Source organism: Mustela lutreola, chromosome 4 (assembly GCF_030435805.1).
Source record: "Mustela lutreola isolate mMusLut2 chromosome 4, mMusLut2.pri, whole genome shotgun sequence".
In the NCBI taxonomy this organism is placed as follows: domain Eukaryota; kingdom Metazoa; phylum Chordata; class Mammalia; order Carnivora; family Mustelidae; genus Mustela; species Mustela lutreola.
Genome location: NC_081293.1, coordinates 187,136,874 through 187,158,106, shown reverse-complemented (window position 1 = coordinate 187,158,106; position 21,233 = coordinate 187,136,874). Strand labels below are relative to the sequence as shown.

The 21,233-nt window shown below is 47.1% G+C and overlaps 1 protein-coding gene across 2 annotated transcripts in view; it reads left to right on the top strand.

Annotated features, from left to right (window-relative positions):
- Positions 1-454: 454 nt before the first annotated feature.
- The window catches only part of CREB3L2 (cAMP responsive element binding protein 3 like 2), a 113,230-nt gene continuing 92,451 nt past the window's right edge, over positions 455-21,233 (top strand). The window contains exon 1 of one of the 2 annotated variants that reach the window (XM_059171957.1): positions 455-973. In XM_059171957.1, coding sequence (XP_059027940.1) covers positions 872-973 — 102 coding nt within the window. In that variant the 5' untranslated portion in view covers positions 455-871. The remainder of the gene's footprint in view (positions 974-21,233) is intronic. The other variant, XM_059171958.1, reaches the window with a different exon arrangement.

Sequence of the window (21,233 nt, the reverse complement as noted above, 5' to 3'; positions counted from 1 at the left end):
TATTTAAGACGCTATATAAGCATATATAATATTTAAGACAGTATATAAATCTGCCCACACAGCGGCTCTCTTCCCCTCCACAAGCGCGCGAGAACTTTTATGGGTTCTAACCCAGGGCACGGAGTTCACCCGCCCACCTTTATGAAATGTATTCTTGTCGCTATTTGGTTGGCTGTTCCTCCCAGGCGCCCCTTTATTACTGGCCAATCTCTCAGTCCATCACTCTCAGACTCAAGCACTCCATTGGTCCGCTGCCTCAGAGAGCGGTGGCTGGTTGCGCTCAGGCAGAAGGAGTTCCCCGGTGACGTCAAAGGCTCTCCCCGCCCACATTCCAAAGCCTGGGCAGAGACTTCCCTCTGCCCCGCCTTTCGGAGCGGGACGGGGAGGAAAGCCAGACTTCTGATTGGATAGGGCGGGCGAGGTGAGTATCCGATTGGTCGCTTCCCTAGAAGGAGGTGGAGTCATAGCTGGGTCCTGGAGCCGAACTGAGGAGCCCTGGGGAGCCTCAAAGTTTGTGTCTGGAGCAGTAGCGGAGAGTGGGCATATTGCGAAGGGATTTTTTGGGGATGAGAGCTGCTCTCCTGCCTTCTTTTTGGATGCGCGCCCTGCTTTAACCCCTGCAGCCTTCAGCCGGATCCCTGGACAGCCTGTCTCCCCCGGCACTTCTCAGACTTCCGAGGACCCCGGACGGGAGCCCTGAGCACTCCTCCCTCGGGCAGAGCAGAGAACGGTTTTTCCTAAGTGCATAAGCTTCACGCACACGCGCACCCACGCACACACGCCCCGCGGAGCCGGACCTTACCCTCCGAGGCGGCTCTGCCCGCTCCCCTGCTGCCCTCAGCATCCTCGGCCCAGCGTCCCTCGGACCAGCATGGAGGTGCTGGAGAGCGGGGAGCAGAGCGTCCTGCAGTGGGACCGCAAGCTGAGCGAGCTGTCAGAGCCCGGAGAAACCGAGGCTCTTATGTACCCTACGGTGAGGACTCGCGGGGCGGGCACCGGGCAGCTGGCGAGGGGGAAGCACTGTCAATAAGGGAACTGCTGGGGACAGGGACGTGGGAAGTCTTTGGGACGAGGCAGGCATGCCCAGAGGAGATCTAGGGAGAGGTGTGGTTTTTCGATCCGAAGAGATAACTGCGGGCCCCCGGCCCTTTGCAAGTTTCGGTAACAGCAGTGACAGTTCGTATTCCTTTGGCAATTTATAGTCTTTTCCCGAGTCTTTTTCACATCGCAGTGTCCTTTGCTCTTGCTGTCAGTACTGTAAAGCCGAAGGGGGTCGTGGTGGAGGATAATGCGCCACTGTCGAGCTTGCTACTGACTTGGTGGGAAGGTTTTTAAAAAGCTAAACCAAGTGGCATTTTCTTTCTTTCGCTGTCAGACTCTTTCTCTCTCTTTACTTTTTGTTTATATTTCAGGAAGTACACGTGTGTGTGCGTGTGTGTGCGTTTGGGAAAGCCCGTTTGATACAAGGAGAGAGACTGCTTTATTTGGGCTCTTTAACTGTACAGCCAAGCAGTCTGCTTCCTCTCTCTTCAGGGGAAAGATCTGCAGAGTATGGAAAATCTGAGGCAGCCGCATATTGCAGAAAAGCTTTGGAGAAGGTGGGACGCTCACCAGTTCTTTGTTCAGTCTTATGCCTCAGGGACCCCTTTGGGGATTGAAGTGTCACAGGAATTCTGCCCATGTGTTTTAGAAGTTTCAATTTCAAATCATTGGTATTACATTTGCGAAATGAAATTGTTTCCAACAGCCGGCAATGTTAATATGATTTTATGTGAGATCTGTTTGGTTTTTGTTTCTTAGAAATGCAGAAGTTTGTAATGAGGAGAGAGAGAGTGAGAGACAGAGAGAGAGATCACTAATGAGAAAACGAGAAGCTTGGCTGTTTCCCCTTCATGATTTTTCTAAGGGGGTCAGTGCCAGGATATTTGAAACTTTGGCAAAATGGCCTGTAGGCTCCACCTCCCTCCTTGGCCTTTGCCTCTGGTTGACGTTATTTTGGGAAAAGGGATGAGGGCCTCCCTGTGATTCCCACCAAGGCACTTGTGATGACTGAGAATGGCTTGTGCGGGGTGGAGAGGGAGTGGTAGTTCATGCTGGGGCAAAAGCCAGATGTGTACTGGGATCTGGGCTTTGCTCACTGAGGCTTCCCCTGAGGAGACCACGTGGGCTGCATTTGCATTGAGGGCCCAGATGTGCTTCCTGTTGTCAGCACAGAGCTTAGAGCACCTTGGTCCTCAAATGTCTTCTGGTGATTGGGTGCTCCAGGTGTTTCTGCTGACACGGGATTTGTGTTGGGGGGGTGGGCGGCTCTTCTCTTTTGTACTTAAACATACTGTGAAAATGTCTCATCCAGCAGCTGTCATGCCATAGCTTTGGGCCTGTCTTTCAGCTGGTGGCATGAATTAGGCGCGCGCAGCCATACAGGTTTCCTTTCAGCCTGTGACTTGCACTTGTGTGATCACGGACTAGGATTTGAGATGCTGCTACCTGTGACTATGACCTTTAAGTCCAGACAGAACCATTTGTACTGGCTCTAGTTAAGATCTTTCTGCACCGTTACATTCCTTTTGGTATTAAGAGCTCAGTTTTTCAATGTTTTTGTGATGAAGCAGTGATGTGTGATTATGTTTCTTCTACTTTTTTTTTTTTTTTTTTTTTTTAACGACTTTTATGTCTGCCACTTAGGGATGTGTCTCTCCTCTGGGCAACTCACTCTTGTAAAATGCCACTCATCATTGCTACAAGTCATTGCCAACACACTGTGTATATGAATTAGTGTTGAAAGAGGTATTGGATTTAGTCATACAGACAACTGGATTATATTCCCTCTAAACTAAGGGGAGTTTGCCAGAGATGTGAACATAGATAACTTTCCCATCTGTTTCTTGAACTCTGTTGAGTATCCAGTTGCAGAGCTGGTTATTATTGCTATTAGTCCAAAATGTGGAATAGTCTGACCTCCAGGTCTAAATAGGGATTTAGTTACCGCATGCATGGTCGCTCATGCTCTGTTTTAGCAAAACCTGTCACCTGCTTGATTTTAAAAACAGAGAAGGTTCAAGTTGCCTGAACCTGGGACATACCATCTCTGGCAACTTCTGTGAACCATCAGGAGCAGTGTTTTTCTCATTTGGTTAGTTGTGAAGAAGTCTTCTTGGTTCAGAAGGACAAAGGTTTGGGCGGTGCGGGGGTGGGGGGATAGGATAGAAGTCTACAAAATAATGAAGTGTGTGGATAGAATGAATATGCATTTGCTCATTAGATCCTGGGTTATGAGAGCTTTGGGCTTCCTTTTGGAGCTTAAAAAATAGTTTCTATACAGATGACAATATATTATTTTAAATCAGCGAGTAGTCCTTTTACGAGCACTGTTGTTTCTGGAGCATGTACGGGCTAAACGTGGGTTTAGAAAAGATGGCAGATCTAAAGATGAGGAGTGTGTGGTGTCTCTTTTCTGGTTTGAAATACTTGTGAGAAACCTGGTTCCTTCCCCCAAGCCTACCTGGATGTTGGGCGTTTCTAACATGTATGTCGTGTTCCTCTAAGATTCTGCGCAAATTACATTTCTGGGAATTTGTTGTGGGGTTCTGTAATTTAAAGAGCAAAACAGGCTATGCATTTTATCTACTTGTATATACACTGTTCGTATTCAGAAGGATGCTTGAGAAATGGATAATTGTTTCTGGCAAGGGGACCTGGGGATTGGAGGTCAAGAGAGGGAGCAGGGGTGAGGGAGTTATTTACAAGCTATTCCTTGTATGCTGTTCTGACTTGGACTCCTGAATGTATTAAAAAAATGTAAAATTAAAACTTAAAGGTGCCATGTAACACTGGACTGGAGGTAATCTTAGCCTGAGTCTCTTTAGGGGAAGAAGAGAGGATCTGATGCTCCATTAAAACTCAACACTTCCCAAGTCAGTGGAGGCCTTGGGGGAAGAGAGGAGGAAGCAGCAGCTCTGGGTGGAAAGGGTCTCTAAGGATGGAGGGTTAACCGTGAATTTGGTTCTGGTAAACTTTATGACCATGGCAACTTTCTTATATCTCGGTTTAACAATCTGGAAAATAGGGATTTTTTTTTTCCAATTTTTGCAATGGTTTTAATCTTTGTAAAAAACCTCTGCAATAGGAACTCTGAAGTCTTTGCAAAGATAATGACAGACGTTCTGCTTGTCTTCAGTGCTATTCGTATAAATCCAGGACCGTGTTAAGGTCATTTGGTGGCCTCGCACTATAATTTTATATCTAGTTGGTGTTCAAAGTGAAATGACCGGTTCCAGACAGTGGGAGGTGGAGAGTTAAGGGGATGTTGGACCCGCCTGGTGTCTGGATGTAAAGGTCATCTGACTTCCACCTCTGTCACTGAGTGCTGGGATGGAGCTGGCTTATCTCACAGGCTGCTGGTCTCCTCTTCCTCCTGGCTGGCCCAGCGACCCATATGGCTCCAGAGGGATACTGAGGCTTTTCGGTTGATGTTCACCTTGGGGACAATTCCTGTTGTTGGCCCTGGCCAGGTTCTGAGGGGGAACCTGGGGTCCTCCTGGCTTGAGAAGATCATTACTTGTCACCTGATCTCCACAAACGGAAGGATGAGTGATGGGTTCTCATGGAAGAATTGCAAAGCAGATAGACTTTGTCTCCAAAGCCCTCACTTCACCTTTCTTGAACTTTGTTTTCATGTTTTCCTCCCGTCTTGGACCCCAAGTACTGGCTGTAATGGTATTCTCTTTCTAACTCCCCCTCTTAAATTTTGCTCTCATGAAAAATCTGATGCACTTACACTGAATATTTAATTATTAGTGAGGCTTAACGTATGACCCCCTAAATGGGCATTTAGATTTAATAGTAATTATATCAGCTCAAAAGGGTGGATCTCTAAATGGAGAATTTAAGGCAATCCCTAGGTTGTAGGGAAGGAATATTCGGGGAGTGGAGGGAGTGCTCACCGTTCTTCTATTCTAGATATGGGGCCCTTATTCATAAGGCAGCCAGTTACCTATGTTGCTAATTTATCTATGATCTAAAGGATTTTCAGTGGCTTGGTGAAATTTCTTTGACCCATTATATTATTGTCTCTAAACTTGTTCTCATGGTGATAACACAGGTTGGGGGCAGGTAGACTCGGGCACAGCTCTGAAAGGTGAGAGGGCAGGACTGAGCTTTGTACTTGCCCTCTTTCTTGAAAGACCCCCAGGTAAACGTTCTGTGGAAGCAGGGTGGTCTGATGTGAAGTTGCTCTTGCAGGAAACGAGGCATTGACTCTAGATTAATTATTGAATTAAATTATAATGTATGCAGCTATAAGTAAGTGAAACGGATTCAGACTGCTTGTACAATAAGTAAATTATGTCATGTCATAAGAGGCCTAGGGGTATAACTCCTTGCTTGGCTGATTTGGCAACTCCTCTGTTTTTGTTTTTGTTTTGTTTTTTTAAAGATTTTAGTTAATTATTTGACAGAGAATGAGAGAGCACAAGCAGGGAGAGCGGGAGAGGGAGAAGCAGACTCTCCGTGGAGCAGGGAGCCCGATGCGGGGCTCGATCCCAGGACCCTGGGAACATGACCTGAGCCAATTACAGATGCTTAACTGACTGAGCCACCGAGGTGCTCCTCAGCGACTCCTCTAAATGCCATCCGTCCATCTATGTGCAGATTTCATTTTTGGGTTGGATGCCATCAGAAAACAGCTCTTTCCTACATGAGTTTCCGGTGTTGGATTCAAAATGACCTCCAGAGGAAAAAGAGAGCTTAATTCTTCCTGTAACCCTTTTTAGGAAGGAAGAAACCTTTTGCAGAAGCCCACCAACTGATTTCTCTTTGAGCGTCATCAGCAAGGATTGGGTCACTTGACCATTTTAAAACCAAGGGCTGGAAAGGAATTTACACTGCTCAGATTAGTCAAGCCGGGGTTGAGGAGCTCTTGTCGGGTCAGCCGGTGCCATTGTCCTGATCATTAGAAAAATAGTCCAAGTTGGCAGTCCTTTGTTTAGTGTGTTTGTTGGACCAGTAGCTGTTTCCCGCACAGAGATGGGCTAGCCGATGGAAAATGTTTTTAAATCCACAATAATTAGCATTGGAAACAAAAGATCAAACCAAGTCCGGTGCCACTTGCAAAGCTCTAAGAGTATTATATAGCTGTGCCAATAACACCCAGTGAAGGAAGATTAGACAGAACTGACCTCTGAAATGCACACAAAGGCTAACAGAGAGGGTGTGCTGCGGTGTCCCAACCCACTAACAAGGAAATGTAGAATTCACTCTACTATCTGACCTATCTGTATCAAGGTCAAATATTGGGGCCGGAGGTAACTAACTAAGCCTGCAATCACGCTTATCATGCAAGACAAGAATGACTTGTTTCGTTCGAGGTCCACACAACCTCAGATCAGCAGGTGGAAAGCTGAATGTCAGTTTTCAAAGAAGCTGTTTCTTTCCGTTGCTTGTGGCCATTCAAGTATAGATAAGCCCATGTGTGCCTGTAGGCACCTTGAGCGGCCTGCCTCAGACTGGCATAGCTCTGACTTGTCTGCTGTCTTAGGGCAAATGGCCCTAGGCCGTGGTGGGGCATTTAGTAGGGTTTGGGGCCTACAGCTGTAGGACATCTGAACTGTCCAATTGAGTAATTTTATGAAAGAGGGGGGTGTTCATGTTCCCTGTTGGTGCAGAATCGGGATTGAAAGAAAATGACGAGACCCATGATCTTTGGGTCAACCTTGAACCTATCCCTCTTCCTCCCTGCTCACCACATGTTCTCCCTCTCTTTCAAATGAAGTTCTAAGTGACCTTGATTTTTCCTGTAATCAAATCCTATAGGCACAGAGGAGGCATTGGCCTGTTTTATCTACCAAGAATCTGAAGCCTAGAGGAGTAAAGATTTGCTCAACTGAAAGACAAGCTCCTTGAGGAGAGGGGACATGACTTTGGCTTTTCTGTAGTCCCAAGATGCTTAGCCAAGTGCAGAATGCTCAGAGAAGCACAATTATTGCTTGATGCCTAATTAAGTGGAGTGGAGTGAGGCAGCCTTGGAGAATAGATGAGCTTGGTAGCCTTGACCTCTTTGGTTAATATATTTTTTTAAACTCTGAAATCTCATAAATGCTTCTGGAAATCTGAAAATTTAGTGTGAAAGCGACATGGGTCAATATCTTTTCTTGTTTAGTTTATAAAGAACAAGGTGGAAATGTGGGTGATTGTTGAACAGCCCCAGTCTTCATGGGAATGCAGGCCAGCGTGTGGAAAGGGGTGGGCTTTGGGGTCAGGCAGATTCCGTGTGTCAAGGGTCACTGGTTCTCTAGTGACCTTGGGCAGGTGACCTCACATGTCACTGCCTGGCCCATAATAGGTACTCTTCCCCGCCCCAGCCCGAACCCCCGTCTCCACTAAGTTAACCGTCTTCTCTCTGAGGAGGAGATGCCCTGACCTCAGGAGTCTGACATCACTCAGGAATCACGGGGGCCTGTTATTAGTCTCACACATCCTCATTTCCTGCCCTCCCCAGCTTCTACCTTCTGCTGTAAACACAGGTCTCTGCCTTGACCACATGTTTGCCAGATGCTGTTGCCCCTTCTTGCTCATTTTTTTTTTCTCTCTTGCTTACTGCCAGGTTTTCTCAAACAAGTCGTCAGGACCTACTGCCTGCATCTCCATCCTTTCTACTTACCTCTGTACCCTGTCAGTTCTGGTTCCCTCTGTTGCTAGAAGGTCCTCTGACTTCTCTCTGACCCCTACATCCAGTCTTTTCTCTGTCCTTACCTACTAGGCCTCGTGGAAGTAATTTCACAGCATTGACTACAAGGTCATCTCATAACTCATTCTTGCTTTGGCTTCCATGATGGTCTGGTGGGCTCAGCTTTTCCCTCTTCCCTGGGCTTCCTTGTCACCAATTAAATATGAGTTTGATACTTGGCCTTCTGTTTTTTCTGTATGGTCCCCTGGGCTCCTCTGTCACCTTCAATACAGCTGGTTCTCAGATCTTTGTATCTGATATTTGTCTCTTGACAGAAAGTGGGAGCTCTTTGGTATAACCCAAGATTCTTCTGGGCCCTCATTTGCTCTGGTAGAGCTCTGACTGGGTATTCCTTGAATCTTCATGAAGCATCCCTCTAAGAAGAGCAGGGGACACTTTGAACCCCCTTTTCACTGCACCTCTTGTATCTCAGGGAATGTTTACTGGCTCAGCTCTCCTGCAGTGTAGACCCATGAGAAGCTCACTGGGATGCTTCTAGAGTCAGCGTCACCCATCAGATGCAAGCTGTGTTTTTCATGGGCTTGAGAAACACTCTGTGCTGTTCTGGGGTGGTGTCTAATTTTTTCTAAGACTGTATGGAAGGTCAATCAAAAATCAGACATACCTTCTTAGAAGTACCATATATTCCTCGGTTGTGTACCGCTGTGTCAAGCTCCCATGCAACTGCCTGCATCCAGATTGCTCTGTTCGGGAGTAATTTATTGAGCTTCACCTGTGCTGGCATTACTAAAGAGCTTTGAGGGTTTTTTAAAGAATTGAGATGGGAGACTCTGAGCCACCCACATTCCTATGCCTGGTTCTGGTTAGAAGTTTCAATGGCGGCTCTTGGAAGAGAGTTTGTTGTTGGAGCTTAAGTCATTTTGTTGTGTGAACTCGTTGTGCTGCAAGTGACGTGACATTCGGGGTCTCCCTTTATCCAGCTGTAAAACACTGCATTTGTATCACACGGCCCCAAAGGTTGTTTTTAACCCCATCGTTCTGTTCTGGGTATCATGCTCCTACTTTTGAAAGGCTCTCAGCTTTGAAAAATGATTTCAAACACCCAACAAGGAGATTTAGTTGGTTGCCTGTATCATTGGGTCAACCCAGTTGGCAGATGTCATGTTGTCTCCTTCCCAGCTTAAGATCTTGCTTCGGTAAAACCCAGACAAAATAAAGAATGGAAAAACAGAGAGGCACAGAGGTAGGAAACATTTTTTTAGCATCAGAAAAAAAGTTCTCTTCAGACTTCTTGGCAAATAAGAGGAGTCTGGGGAAAAAAAAAAAAAATCCACAAACAGTTTCCTAGTTGTCTGAGTAGAAAATCCTGGTTTTTAACATTTCATATCTTGGAAATGTCTGAATAGTTTTTGTTTAAAGGGAAATTCCTTTTGGCTGAGAAGGAGCCTGCAGGATTCAAACTGATAGGGTGATGTTTTTAGAAAACTTGGAGGAAATAAGGATTTGTGATGAAAGTGCTTTCTCACTGGCCAGTTACTTTAAACAGAAATTCAAATCCAAGGTTACCAATCATAGCATTGTAAAGGTTGAACTGTTTAACTCCTTCCTTCCCGTGGCTTCCTGCCCATGCATCCTGGGGAAATGTCTTTCATAGCCGGTTCTTCCTCCAATTTGAGACACTTAATGAACTGCTTTTCTAAACCTGCGTATGTTCTAGGCAGGAGGATATACATTCTTGACTTTGTGGCTTTCCTAGCTGAGTGGGAGGGAAGCTATATAAACAAGTCATTAAATACCTGGGGAACATTTTGCATTACAGCTGTATTCAAAGTATTTCTGGAGCACAGAGGAATCACAATTCCAAACGAGATAGAGGTTGGGAACACGCCACAGAGCAGGTGATATTTACAGTGGGTCCTGACGTATAAATAGGAGTTCTCTAGACAGTGGGAACAGCAAGTACAAGGTAGGAATGTGCAAAATGTTTTGGTTGATTCTAGAAATCCCAAATAGTTCTGTATACCTTGAGAGTACTCTGTGGGGGAGTGTTGGGAGATATGACAAGATCATGAAAGGTCTGCATATCTTGTTAACCATTTGGATGTCCTTTCATTTAGGATTTTATTTTTTATTTATTTGACAGAGAGGGACAGACAGACACAGAGAGAACACAAGCAGGGAGAGCAGAAGAGAGAAAGGGAGAAGCAGGCTCTGCTGAGTAGGGAGCCCGATGTAGGACTCGATTCCAGGACCCTGGAATCATGACTTGAGCAGAAGGCAGACACTTAACCTTAGCCACCCAGGTGCCCCATTTGGATGTTCTTTTGTGGGCAGTGGAGTGGGAGTCTGTTAGGGATTTTAACAAGAGACGCACAGGAGCAAAAATATGTTTTAGAAAGGAAACCCTGGGGATTACGACAGATGGATTGGAGGGTAAAATTAATGGTGGCAAGACGATCTGTGACTGGCTTTTTCACCCACGAGGTTGTACAAGACACAGTGAGGGCCTTGAACCTGCCAGAGAGGAGCACATCCATCAGGCAAGAGCTAGGAGCTAGACTTGGTGGCCTTGGGGGATTGGAGGGGACATGGGACACCTCCTGTTTCTGAAGTGGCAGACTAAGTTGGCCGTGCTTCCAGTGACCCGAAAGGGGAAATTAGAGGAGGAATGAGTTTGGTGGGTAAAATCACGAGTTCACTTTCAGACACACTGAGTCTGACGTGTTCATGGGACACCCAGGCACTCTACTTCAAAGGGATTTGGGAACTTGGGTTTGGAGTTTGGAGAAAGATCTGGTCTGGAGGTGTATACTGGGGATGTTTGCAAATCTGGAGGGGATCGGTGAAGCCCCTAGCCCACAGAAGCTCGTCCAGGGAGGTTAGGTGAGAGTGGAGTGTGAGGGAAGGCCAAGGACAGAGCCCTCGGGGCCCTAGACGTGCTGGCCAGGGAAGAGGAATCTGTAGGTGGGACTCAGGAAGAACCGGCAGGAAAATGTGGACAAAATCCAGGAAAATCCCATCACGGGATCCAAGAGAAGAGAGCGTTGCTACAGACTGGTTGAGATAATGAAGGCTAAGTGTGCATTTCACCTGGTTTCCAGGACGGTGTGCGTGTCGTCTCAGCACAGTACCTGGGTCTCGGGGGCACAGTGGCCTCCCTGTGGTCTGAGCTTGTGACTCTCTCCGTGGCAGGCCTAGCTTCCAGGCAGGAGCAGAAGGCAGACAGACCAGAACTAGGAGTAAAGAGGCACGGTGGGTAAGAAACAACACGGCCTCTTTCTTCCCTTTGTTTTTGTACAAACCTGACAGCAATCCTTAATATTGGCCTTGGAGACTGTCAGGGTACCCATGCCCTTTCATGAGGGTACGTCCTTCATTCTTCTCTCCAGGCTGAGTCCGTCTGTCCCTGGATGTCCTTCTGGTTGGCGACCAGGAGTCTGTGCATGTGGCCCTTTGTGCATGTGCCATTTCTGGCCTTGGGGTGTGCAGAAGGTTGGCCTCTGGCCTCCGACACCCGTATGAGAGTGTTGGGGTTTGCCAAATACCTGTAAAGTTTGAACATTTCCCTTTATTTCTTCTGACTCTTCGCACGAGGAAAGTACTAGGTAGACCCATTGGTGGCCAAAGATGGATTTGATCACAGATACAGCCACAATATTCAGTAGGGAAAAAAAAAAAGCTAATTGAATTGGCTCCATTTTTATATGATATAATAGGGGTAGGTGAGGACAAATGGTGCTGTCGTAAGAGTGGGAGCCTGAGGGTTTTCCAGGGGAAGGAACCATTAAAATAAATGACGCAGTTTCAAAGCAAATGGGCAGCTACAAGGAATCCCTGGGTTTTAGGACCTGCAAAAGGGACTCCCAGGGCACACCCTGCGGCCCTCCCCTGGCTGCTGGCCTGTCCCCTAAATGCTGGGGCCGGCTTCTCCTTCGGTCTCTGCTGACCTGCTAGGGCCCCCAGCCCTCCGTGGGAGAGGAGAAACGGGCATGGGAGGGGGAGCCCTGCAGCCAGGACCGAGGGCCAAAGGAAGAGGGGGTGGGAAGGAAGGAGAATCCTGCTTCCCCCGCTGCCCCGAGAGGAAGCCGGCCGGCCATCCGTCCTTCTCAGCCGGCAGCAGAGCAGACACCTGGGAGGATACACGACGTTTGGGAGCCGCCCCGAAAATTCAGCTGCAGGGTGGGTTTGAGCGGTCTCTTGGCTGACCGGGAACTGGATGATTTTTTTAATCCACTATTTCAGTAACAAAATGTCTTATGCCCTGGAAGCACCTATGTGTACAAATTAAAAAAAAAAGATTTAATTTTTTAGACTGGCTTTAGGTTCATAGTAAAATTTAGCAGAATGTGCTGTGAACTCCCAAACACTTTTGGATTCATAAGCTGGGGTTACCTGTGGCAGCTTTGGATTTTAACTTTGTGGTTTTGGGGGGTTTTTTTGAATTTTTTTTTTTGAAAATGTGTTGGCTAGTTGAATTTAAATAAAAAAATTAAAATTAGTCACAGACAAGGTTCCTTTTGTAGTCCAGCAAGAGGCCACAATGACCCACGAGGGCCTTAAATGGATGTGTGTGTGTGTGTGTGTGTGTGTGTGTGTGTGTGTGTTTTATTTTAATAAAAACTTACTCCAAACAATTTAAGAGCAGACCTATGGATTTCAGTAGAATACAATGAAAAAGTTAAAATGCGGTATTTCTCCCACCCCCAGCTTTCCATTTACAAACAGTGTAGGCACTGGACGCTGTTCCTTGAAAAGTAGGGTGAGGGAAATACCGTATTTTTTTGTAACCAGAGTGCCCAAAGCCCAGCTCTGTAACTGTGACTTTTAACTTTCTACCCTGAGATGGTATTCATTTCTGAGGCCTGGCCAGGAGTTGTTTTTCTGGTTCTGCTCTGGATTTGCAAGTTTTCTTTCCAGGGCTCTTGGCAGCCCATGACCCCCCATTTGGAAGCAGCTGGAAGGCCTGGCGCTCTGGTCCGAGGAGGCAGAGAAGGGGGACTGGACCCAGGCGGGCACAAACCTGCTGCCCTTGGGCTCCAGGGCACCATGTTCTAACTGAAGGCACCCACCCGCCCCAGCGGCCTTGAACGTGGGCACTTTCTTGTGTGATGCGAACGGAAAGCAGAAAAAGAGCAGCCAGAAAACCATTTGGTGTTTCAGCTGTGTTTACATATTCGGAACATGAGGTGGGTCGAAACCTAGTGTTTCCTTCTGATTTAAATACACACTTAGAGGAGAAACCGAAGTGAAGGCTGGCCCAGCTGAGAGGCGGGATGGTTGAGTAAGGGAGCGGGATGAATGTTCCACTTGCTTATTGCTCTTTCTGCTGTGGGATTCTGCAGGTCCCAATGTCTGCCAATGGCTCCACGCCTTGGGACCGGGGAGTCGGTACACAAGGCAGGGATTTGGAGTTAGCACAAGGTTTGGTTCATAGCCCTGATCACCGGCAAGCAATCATTTATTCATTGCTTCCAAGCTTTGTTGGACAGGCACTTGTGGATGTTTTCTGCGGGGGCACCGAAGCCGTAGGAGAAGTGCTCACGGCTCACGGCCCATGGGCTCTGTCGGCAGCAGCCTCTGCTTGGGGCACTCCTTAGGCACACTGGTTAGGAAGCTACCAGAACAGGGCTGAGCATACACAGGTACTCCGTAAAATATTTGCTGCTTGAGTGGAAGCCATGACTCCAGGCTTTGTCTGGTTCAGGCGCTCCCTCCTCCGGGTACCCTTCTGAAGCTGGTTCACAAGGCCATGAGCAAGGATGATGACACGATATGAATAATGCGTCTGTGCCCGCGCCTGGCGTGTGGCCACTGCTTAGGAGAAAGTAGTTCCCTGGGCTCCATTTTTTTTTTCTTCAGTAACTTCAAGTATGCGGAGGAAGAAAACCCTTGCTGAGCTCTATCTAAACTTCAGAGGAGAAAAAATGCCAAAGCAAAATAAAGCCTCTCTAATGTGATCTAATTGTATGTATGGATGTATTTGTTATTTATTTACTTTCTCCAGTTTTACTGAGACACAGTTGACCTCTGACATTGTATTATAAGTTTAAGGCAGGCAACGTAAAGATACGATGTGTGTCTATAGTCAACGTGATCACCTCTGTAAGTTTCACTGACATCTGTCACCTCACATCATTATAAATTCTTTTTCTTGAGATGAGAGCTTTTAAAATCTACTCTCTTAGTCATTTTCAAATATATAACACAGCGTTATTAACTGTAGTCATCATCTTGTACGTCACATCCCCAGAACCTTTGTCTTACAACTGTTTAAGTTTGTACCTTCAACCCTCTTCACCCTAGTGTGGTCCGATTGATAGGGACTGACATTTGGGGGGAAAAAAACCTTAACCTTTTTTTTTTTTTTTTTAAATGTTCCTACCTGAATCTTTCTAAGCTGAAGGCCTGATATTGATTTGCATGGACTAAATTCACACTTGGATTTTTCAGGCACCTGCTTCAGCAGAACTGAAATTGTTTGTGGAGGTTTCGCAGGGGGTGGTTGGTGGCAGGTGTTAATATTTTTCAGAACACAAGAGGGAAGGCAAAAGGGGTCTGGACCATCCGCCCGCCCCTCAGCATCCCCTGAAGCAACTATTTCTGAGTGGATATTAAGATCATTTGCAGTGTTTTTCTCGTACGATAACATTTCTGGGGCAAATTGTGAGATGCTAAGGATCGATCAGCATGAGAGTGGGAAGAGAACAGTGAGCCTGGGGGAGCAGCCCCATGTGGGCCAGCTGTAGAACTGGGGAGAAGGCTGAAGGGCTCCCTGCTTGTTCCCCCCCAAGCCCCCAAATGCTGTTGCTAAGCTGCAGCAACTGGCATAGAAACTGACTGCATATGGCCTTTGACTTCAAAGTATTGATATAAGGACAGTGGAGCCAGAGAACCCACACTGAGCCCACCTTCTTGGGAAGCAGGTTCCAAGTCAGTCTTCTCTGCCTGACTTTTTATCTGGACTAACCAGCATCCTATCCAATAGAGGTTCCATAGAGATTCTGGCGTGGGAATGGACCCACTCCGGTAATACCTTGTTATTATTTTGGCAATTGCAGTGGGGCTTTGGGAGGGACCTGCTAGAAACCTGTGTCTCTACCCTTCCTGGATGTCATATGTCTTTATTTTAAACAACAACAATAGCAATAACAACAACACCCCCAAATTTCTGGTAATGGGGCTGAATGCCAATGGGAGAAAATCCTTAGCTATAGAGGCCAACAAATTTGAATGAGTTACTGGATGGTTCTACTCCATGGAGCTGTAAAGCAGCTGGCTGCTTGGGCGACTGGTGAGCCCTCCATTGTTTTTTTTTTTTTTTATGAGATGCAGCTGACTTTCATGACGAGTTTGTCCTTTGGGATTTGCCAACCAAAAGAAAAATATCCTGGTAGGTAGATTTATTTTTCCTCCTTGCCCTTTTAAGGAACTGTTACCTGTGCCAAATTTGCTTCTCGAAAAAAAAAAAAAAAAAAAGAACAAGACCCAGAGTTTCAGAGTTGGAACTGTATATGTCCCTTAGTTTCAGAATACACTAAGTTAGACATTAGTTTAGCTTTATGAACCAAGAAATCCTGAGCGAGGCTTTCCAGGACCAGTGTAGTGGGTGAACAGTGCCAGTGAGTCCCAGGGTTGTCTCACATTTTCATTCTGCCTTCTTTAGCAGGTAGACCTTTGTCCTCCTGGGCATTGCCTCATGACTACAAGATGACTGCGTCACCTCCAGCATTACATCAGCTTCCCTGGCAGGAAGAAAGTAGGATGGCAAAGCAGAAGGGGGTAGTACCTGTGTTAGAAAAGCCAAGGCTTGCTATGAGGTCCCAGCAGGGTTTCGCTGGCTATCTTTCGCTGTCACAGAGTGTCCAGGAACATGAGTGGTTTAGCCGGGCACCTTGCTACTCTGAACAACATGGGCATTCCTGGTGGTGAGGTGGTGAAGACAGGATGAATATTAAGTGGCCAAGCAGCAGAGTCTGCCTCACTACAAAATAATGCTTTCCCAAACTTCCAGGATCATAGAGCTCATAGGGACCTTCAGTATGGCTGAGCACAACCCCTTCATGTCCCAGATAAGAGAACTGCTTTATTTCCTTTCTACTTCTCCGCTCAATGTGTCCCCAACCCCCCAAGTGTGCTTTCTGGCACCTCTGGGCCTAGCGGCTCATCCCAGATGTATAAACTGTGCCCAGAATGTGAGTGGGCTGTGAAGTCCCTTTCACCAGGGAGGAGAGAGGCAGGGACACAGGCGGTTTGTATATGGGAATCAAAAGGTCTGATTATGCTTTCTCAGGAAAAGCAGCTGGCCAACAGAAATTACTGGGGGCCTCTGAGTACAGAACCTGGAATCTAGCCTCCTGGAATGATTACAAAAAAATAGAAGCTCAGCCTTGCCCTTGAGGAGCGAAGCCTAGCAAGGCCTCCAGAACAATCAGCTTGTGGAAGACCAAGCAGAGACACAGGCTAACAAGATAATCTGGGGCAGACGGAGTAGCCAGGCCCAGAAGGCGGTTTGGAGGACCTGACTGTGAGCAGGGATGTGTTATTTGGTGGAGAGCAATGGTATCTAAAAACAGTGGTTTGGGAGTAAGAATCATTGCCTGGCTGGGGCCATTGGCTAATGGCTGCGTGAAGCCCGGTGTGTTTTCTTTAGAAGAGCGGCCTGAAGGCGACCCTGTTTACTACGGGTTCTTCACAGAGAGAGGATGAAGTTAGCCAGATTAATTGGAACGTGTGTGAAAGCCCACCAGCTCTGTAGCCGCTTTCCCTTTGATTTTTTTTTTTTTTTTTCCCAGTGTCTGCTTCCTCCCTTCCCCCATCTGCTGGGACTGCCTGGGATCCCTGACATTTCTTTTCTGCCCTGACTTCTCCTTTACCTGAAATGTGAGTGGGCTGGGAAGAAGCTCACTTCTTTGGGGGGCCCGGCCTGTCTCCTCAGTGCTAGAACTGTGGGCCCGCTAGTGCTTGGAGGGCATTCACCATCCTTGCCTTGGGGTCATGTGGCTGAGGAGGTGAAAAATGAGGGAACCAGTGTTTCGGGCTCTCTTGCCCCCTGGTAGAGCAGGTGGCCAGTGTCTGGCATTGAGAGTCTCTAGGTGTCTTAGCTTGGGCTGCTGCCACAAAATATCTTAGAGGGGGTGACTGAAACAATGGACATTTATTTTTCACAGTTTGGAGGCTGGAAAGTCCAGGATCAAGGGATTAGCAAATCCTTCCTCTGGCTTTCTTTACACTGTGCCCTCACCCGGTGGAGAGAGAGATCTGTGGTTTCTTTTCCAGAGAACATTAACCCATCATGGGGGTCCCACCCTTATGACCACTCCCAGATACAATCACATTAGAGCTTAGGACATTAGCATATGGTGGTCTGTACTCAGGGTGTCCACTGCCAGCATCCTGTGTGCATGGCTGAGAACCATTGCTGTGCTGCTGTCCATCCCCCAGAATGTTCCAGGGAAGCCCGGCTCCCACTTGCTGCTGTGCACTCATGAGACCCTGACCACGGACAGGTGAGCTTACCCTCTAGGCACTAAAGACAGCTTCACTACAAGTAGCACTGTTTGTCCCTTAAACCTAACCCTTTGGTATTATCTTCTGGGGGAACAAACTCCTCCCTCCACTGCCTAGTGTTTTTTTTGGAGAATGCATAAAAAATGAGTGGTTTACATCATATGCCAAAAAAAGAAGAAAAAATCTTACTACAGACATTTTGTAGTATTCTCAAGATACTGACTCAAAGCGGGCAAAGGTTGAAGCTGTCTTTTCTGACCATAAATGGAGGGCTCTGGCCCACATACTCGTTCATGACACCCAGTGCTAACACTAGCTCCCCCTCCCTTGTTCTCCCGAACTTCTCATCCTCCTGCATCACAGATTCTTCTCTACATCCTTTTTGAATTGTATTTGACCTAATATTGTAGGTTTCCTTTGAGCCATTGAAATCATTTTTGAAACATGGTAAACATGAAGACATTTTAGGAGCAGAGACCTTCCTAGAATTTGGGTTTAGTGGAGGGCTGGCTCACTCCTGACCTGGGTGCCGTGGGGGGTCCCAGTCCCGTGTCCTTTGCTGTCCTTTTTTCTTTCTCTCCTCTAGGCCCTTCCTTTCTTCTCTGACTGTGCTCAGACTCTGCCGCTGTTTCTGGAGCTTTGCTTGGTCCTGACAGCAAGTGGACCCGAACTCAGGGTTTAGAATCTCGTCTTAGATTCTCCTGTCTCCTTGCAAGGACTTGTGGGCTCTGGAGGTGGTCCCAGCAGTCCTGTGCATTGTGGAGGGTCTTTTGGGAAGCGGGGATTGGAAACTGCAGAGTTGACTTTCCATGTGTATGGGGAGGTTAGGCAGCCAGGAGGGGTTACATTGTGGAGTAACTGAGCCAGTGTATAAATAAAGAGGAGTAGCCAAGAGAAGAGCTGGTCACTCCTACACATCACTGAGCAGTTGTTCCTGGGAACGGTGGAAAACTTCTGCCCTATTTTGCCTTTCTTTTCTTCTCCCCCAACAATCCCCCACCCCTCCCCGTTGAAATACTGAGAACCTCCAGCCTGTGGCTCTCCCAGTTCTGGAGCAAACATAAGTGAGCCAGTTATGTATTTTAGGAGCCTGCTCCCTCGTTTGGGAAATTTGAATCTAGGTTTTCTATTTACATGTGTCTATAATGCTAGGGGGAAGCCCTGGGCACCAGCAACCCCTCCTTCCCATTTCTCTGGTTGTATTTCTCCAGGCTTCAGGGTGTGGCCCTCTAGGCTGAGACCTTAACTAGGCCTCTGGTCACTTCTGTGGCTGACCCCACCCTCGAGTAGGCTTCAGGCCAGATGAATACTCTGGAACTACAAGCCTCCACATTTGACCATCCCTCTGCCTAGAGCAATGGTTTTTGATCTTGGGTACATGTTATAATTACCTGACAGCTTAAAATATTGATGCATGGGTCCCAGCCCAAGAGATTCAGATCTGATTGGTTCTGGGGTGAGGTTTGGGCGGCAGGAAATTTTAACAGCTTTCCTAGTGATTCCAAAATGAAATGAAGGTTGAGAACTTCTGGCTTAGAGCTTTGCTACTCAAAGCGTGGTCCATGGACCAGCTGTATCAGCATTTGCTGGGACCTTGTCACTGACCCATTATCTCAGCCCCTACTCTAGACTTTCTGGGTGATAAACTGAAGATCTGCAGCTCCTCAGGTGATCCCTGCACCTTACAGTTTGAGAACCATTGGCAAGGTGTCCTGCTGCCCTTCCCGTGAGGCTGACTGGAGCCTAGCCCTGCCACACTGCACCAAGTGCTAATGCCAGGTCAAGCCAGACAGAGCCCAAGACTTGGCCCCCTGTGAGCCCCTTTGGAGTCAGTTTCACATCTGGGTGCATGAGTCTGGGCGGGAATCCTATTCTGAAATTAAGGTCCAGTGGGACTAGCTTCAGCCTGTGCTGTGGGATCTCTTGGCCTCTTGGCTTGACCTCGTGGCACTTTGCTAGCCTCCCTGGCGGAGTTTGCCCGGCTCTAACCCTGGAGTGGAACTAGGAGAATAAAACTAAAAACTCAAGTTTCAAGATAATGAATAAAACACGCTAGAGCTGGGATGACTGGACCAGAGAGGATGGGTGCCCGGCAGCCAAGGCGTTCTTCCCCCTGCTGTCCTGTCCTGCGGTGGACACCTGCTCTTGAACCCCGCGGTTCTCCCTTTGCAGCTCACACTTGACCCTAGCCTTTCTCAAAAGGGTATTCGAGGCCAATATTCCCAGTTCCTCAGATTGTGTGCCTAAGGTACAAGTATTCTGAATTTCCTTTTTCCCACAGTAGCATCGGTTGCTACTTGTATCGTGACTCTTCTGTTTCGCTGTACAACTTCTGAGTTCTCAAGAACCTCTGAGACGCCACCAGCATCTCTGCCCTCATTTTGCTGCTCTTTCTAGGCCCTCACCGACAACTGGTCAACCAGACGCTCGTGTCTCTGAGATTGTCCTCCTTGTCTCCATTCCACGCGTCTTTCTGGAGCAGCACTCGGCCCAAGTGGGGAAGCCCAAGACTGGTGGGGACCCAGCACTTAGCATCACCCCTGCTGCCCTCCTCAGTCAGCCTCATTGATATCATTCCTCATCATTTGGTGGGAATAGCAGTGGATTGGGCCATTCAGCTTCCTGTTCCCCAATGTCAAGGCCTGACCAGTGTCCTACATTCATTCATTGCCTATTCCCTGCTATTGGAAAACAATGTAACCTGACTTACTAACCCTCACACAGCATCCGGGCTGACCATTCACACCTTTCTGGACCATCAGCCCTCATGTTGACTTGAGCGCAGGGCTCAGGCAGATGGAGCGTGAAGCTGTCAGGGAGTGAAACTAGTGTGGGGGGGTCACGGGGAGCAGGAAGGACTGCAGAGACTGGGAGAACGTGGGACCTGTTCGCTGAAAGCAGCAGCCACTCAGCCCCACCAGGCTGATAGACAAGAATTTAGACCCAGAGTTGGCAGGTACCTGACTTTAAAAGAAGCTAGAAATATAGACTTGTGCGTGAATCTCTTGCTTTTAAAAAACTGCTCCCCTTTGTTCTGCCAATAAATTAAAACAAGAAACATGCAGTAGGTATCTTTTTTTTTTTTTTTTTTTTTTTTTTTTAAAGATCTCACTGTCTTTATTAAGTGATTCATGAATTGGGCAACATTCCATCTAGCAAATAAAGAGATCTTCCCAAAGTAGATGTTATAGGCCATTCAGAGATAAATTGTGGACTCTCCCCAAATCCACAGAAATCTCACGAGTGCTCCAGGCACATTGACTGTGCTGAGATTGTCCAGATCAAGGCACGGCTCTCCAGCGTCCTGGCTTATCTGCATTTCATAAAAAGAGTACTGTTTCTGCACCCATCTGAAATGTTGCTGGAATTAGAACCAGAAATGGTATCAGGACATTTTATTTGCTGTGACCTGACTACTTTTCAAGCTCATCTTTTCCATTGCTCAGTCTGCTTTAAAAGAGATTATTCTATCTGACCTTGATTTCAGTTTTTCTGTAAAGTGCTTTTAGATTACAAAAATGTGGTTAGAAGTCAGATAATTACCTTCTGGGTTTGTGGAGCTCAATAGTCTCTGATTTAATTTTATTTATCTTGGACTCATTTGCTTCATTTGTAAAGTGAAGTGATAATACCCATTGACTTCACAGGGTTGGTATGAGGATTAAATGAGATTTTTTTTTTTTTTTTTTTAATGTGGAGTCACTTTAGAAAATGTTAAGTGTGCTCCCTGATTCTGGAGTATTAAGTTCACATTAAAAGGCACTGCAGGATACTGCTTCAACATTTCTTTTTTTTTTTTTTTTAAGATTTTATTTATTTATTCGATAGAGAGAGAGAAAGAGCTCACAAGTAGGCAGAGGCAGGCAGAGAGAGAGGGAAGCAGGCTCCCTGCTGAGCAGAGAGCCCGATGCGGGGCTCCATCGAAGGACCCTGAGATCATGACCTGAGCTGAAGGCAGAGGCTTTAGCCCACTGAGCCACCCAGGCGCCCCTGCTTTGGTATTTCTTAAACAAAACACGACAAGGTTTATTGGTGTTGTTGC